General features: G+C 38.1%; 1 protein-coding gene across 1 annotated transcript in view; it reads left to right on the top strand.

Moving 5' to 3' along the window:
* LOC109304147 overlaps window positions 1–3269 on the top strand; it is a 46758-nt gene that overhangs the window by 36723 nt on the left and 6766 nt on the right. The window contains exon 7 of the mRNA XM_019526644.1: window positions 2070–2129. Within this exon, the coding sequence (XP_019382189.1) occupies window positions 2070–2129 (60 nt within the window). The remainder of the gene's footprint in view (window positions 1–2069; window positions 2130–3269) is intronic.

Below are 3269 nucleotides of genomic sequence, written 5' to 3'. Positions count from 1 at the left end.
TTTGTGCTTAATTTAATCATATACTTAAGTGTTTTTTTCATAGTGACAGACATAAGCATTATCCTAATTTACAAGCATGTAGTTTTAAGCTCATGCTTAAGTGTTTTGTGAAACTAGATCTTAGATTCTAAACAGCTGGCCTGCTACAATCTTTAGTTTAATTTATTCCATAATGCTTGCAGTAGTCTCTAAATTAATGGATTATATTAATAGATTCATAGATGTTAGGGTCAGAAGGGACCTCAGTAGGTCATCAAGTCTGACCCCCTGCCCTGGGCAGGAAAGACCGCTGGGGTCAGATGATCCCAGCTAGATGCTTGTCCAGCCTCCTCTTGAAGACCCCCAAAAGTTACTTCTTTTTTTTCTTTTGTATTCTTAAAAATAGAGGCCAGTGCATACTAACATTAATCATTTGATTTGTCCAGCTTATTATCTTGTGTCCAGACAGGTTCTAAAAAGTAGTGGTTCACTTTCCTCATATAATTGTGGAGCTGGTCTGTAACTGCACTGCAGTCTTTTCCCTGATGAATAATCCTTTTATTTCCTTGTAATCTTCTTTTCTTCATTCCCAGGACATTTCTTCCTGATTACTTATGGTTAAAAACAAATACACACAATTATCCTCCCAGGTCTCTAAGTACATTACAGCATTCTATTTCCCCTAGAATTTGATCTGCTAATTTACTCAAATTGAAATCTTTGCTTACTAATTTTCCTTCCCTTGATAGATATAGATACCTATACTTGATAGATATATATCTATATCCATATCTATATAAATTCAGGATTCAAATTACACACTTACTCTTGTGGGGGGTCTGCAGTGGTGGCAGCCATAAGCTAGAAGGAGCTGCCACCACTGCCTGAGCTGGTTAGAAAGGCATGGGGTGGGCTTGTAGCTCTCTTCTCTTATATAGGGGCTTATGGGGGCTCTTGTCTTTTATGGGGGGGGAGGGGGCTCAGCCCCCCCTGAGCCCTCCTGTATTTCCAACCCTGAGTAAATTGTTGATCTTTTTTTCCACACTTACTATTTTCCCTGTTTTTTTAATTACTAGGCACTAAAGTTCTAACTTCATTTTTGGCAGAGAGCATATCTGCACTGCAAGTACCATCTTTGTGAGTGTCCTGTTTAGAGCATAATTCTCTCCTGATGTAGGCTATATTAAAATACAAGTCCAAATACTTATGCACATGCTTAATTTTACATATACAGCAGGGGCTACCTGTGGGGTCCAAACCTTTATAGGAATGGGTCCAAGGCTTTCAGTATTGGAGGATATGGTTACAATCATGCCTACGTTACAGAATGGTGTCTCTTCTGTCTTTGCAAATACATTTATTTTGATAGCTACATTTTAACATGTTGCATGGTATAAATGTGTGCCAGAAGAATAGATTATTGAATGTTTTTGTACTCTGCTGCTGTAACATTTCAACACTTGAAATTACTTTCTTGCTTCTTTAAAAATTACATACCTAAGGGTTTAGTATTAAGAGTATGTTCTTTAAGGTGAAAGTTTGTCATTAATGGTCACAGTAATAACTGATATTACCCAGATGTTTTCAAGTATACTTTGGATGGTTTCTATAGATAAAAGTGACATTGATGTGTACATTTTTTTAAGATTCAGTTTATCATTTGGTATAATTGTAAATATGCCTACGGTGTTCTTAGTTTTTATCATTGTTTGTACAAGAAAGGGATGTGCTAGTTTGCACCATGCAGTCACTCCAGATATAGGATGTGATCATTAGCTGGTGTAAATCAGCATTGACCTGCTGAAGTTTAACATGTTTATAGTGACTTACACCTTCAGAGGATTTGGTCCACATTGTTTACATATGCCATCTATTTCAAATACGGATATAGAAGAACCCCTGCATAAATGATGAACGTAGCAGCTCATTTCAGCAACAGCTTCTGGAGAATATATGCTGTCGAATCATCATTTGTGTACAAAGACCTATAATGAATCGTATGGTTTGGTCAAATATATTCCTATTTTACTTTCAGTTTACCTCTTTCTAGAGAATGCTAATCAATTTTTCAGGCAGTCTCTTCTTTGCAGGTAGCTTCATCAGCTCCTCTGTTCCTGAAGACCTGGGCTCTGGAACAAGAGGGCATTTTTGTGAGTTTTTGTGACTAAGTCCACTGTGAATATATGTGTGTCTTTAAAAAGAAATGTTGCAAATTTTCTAGTGCCCTGCAATTAATAAGTTGTAGAACTGGGAACAGATCCAATGAATCTTGATTCCTAGCTCATGTTTAATCTTTAAACCTTTATTCTGAGCTCTTCTCCCAACAATAATTTAAAAGTTTGCACTGCGTGTACCAGAAAGATCAGTGAATGTGCTAGCAAAATATCTGCAAAAATACCTTTAAACTTAAATGAACAAATGTTTTAAATTGATTCTGCACTTCACATGTGGGCAAAACTGAAACAAGGTGAGGAGTGTATGCCTCTCCCATACGTTTCTGTCCATGATGCTATAAAATTCCAGCTTTCAAGAGCTGGTGGCAAGCTTCATTCCTGAGATCAAACAGTATATATTTTCTAAAGTTTTGAAGGTCAAAAGAACTTTCTGTTTAGCTACAACTGGCCTGGTAAGTGTGTATTACTGAATACAGCCAGGAGGGAAGCATCAGTGGCAGACTGAATGGCAGTGCTGTGGACATCGCATATTTTTTTTGTACATGCTTTGGGGAAGCTTGCACTGAGAGCCAGCACTTGCATGGTGTTTATGGAAGTGAAGGGACTACACTGGCTAGTCTATGCTCAGAGATCCCAGGGAAAGCCCCTGCACTCCAGGACTGGGTGCAAGTTTATCCTATTCGTGAAATCTAGTGATGTATGAAAAATAGTGTTTAGCTGTTGATAATGCCCTGTCTCCCTCCCAGAACCCCAAAATGAGTTAATTTGTGCTATGATTATTTTAAAATGAATGAGATTATTACTAAAAGTGTGGTTTTGGGCTAGTTAAAATACTTTTAGTGGTCCTTTTCCTGTTGTTCTACAGATCATTCATAACTATGACTTTTTTGCATACAAGATAAATAAGCCCTGAATCAGCAAAGTACTTATATTTGTGCTGAGCTTTCAACACATGGGTTTCATAGTTTCATAGTTTCTAGGGTCAGAAGGGACCTGAGCAGATCATCAAGTCCAACCCCCTGCCATGGCAGGAAAGAGTACTGGGGTCAAATGACCCCAGCAAAGTGTTCATCTAGCCTCCTCTTAAAGACCCCCAGGGTAGAAGCCAGCACCACT

This window comes from Gavialis gangeticus, unplaced genomic scaffold, assembly GCF_001723915.1.
Source record: "Gavialis gangeticus isolate Ggan-Ray unplaced genomic scaffold, GavGan_comp1, whole genome shotgun sequence".
NCBI lineage: Eukaryota > Metazoa > Chordata > Crocodylia > Gavialidae > Gavialis > Gavialis gangeticus.
This window is presented reverse-complemented; position numbering and strand designations above follow the sequence as displayed.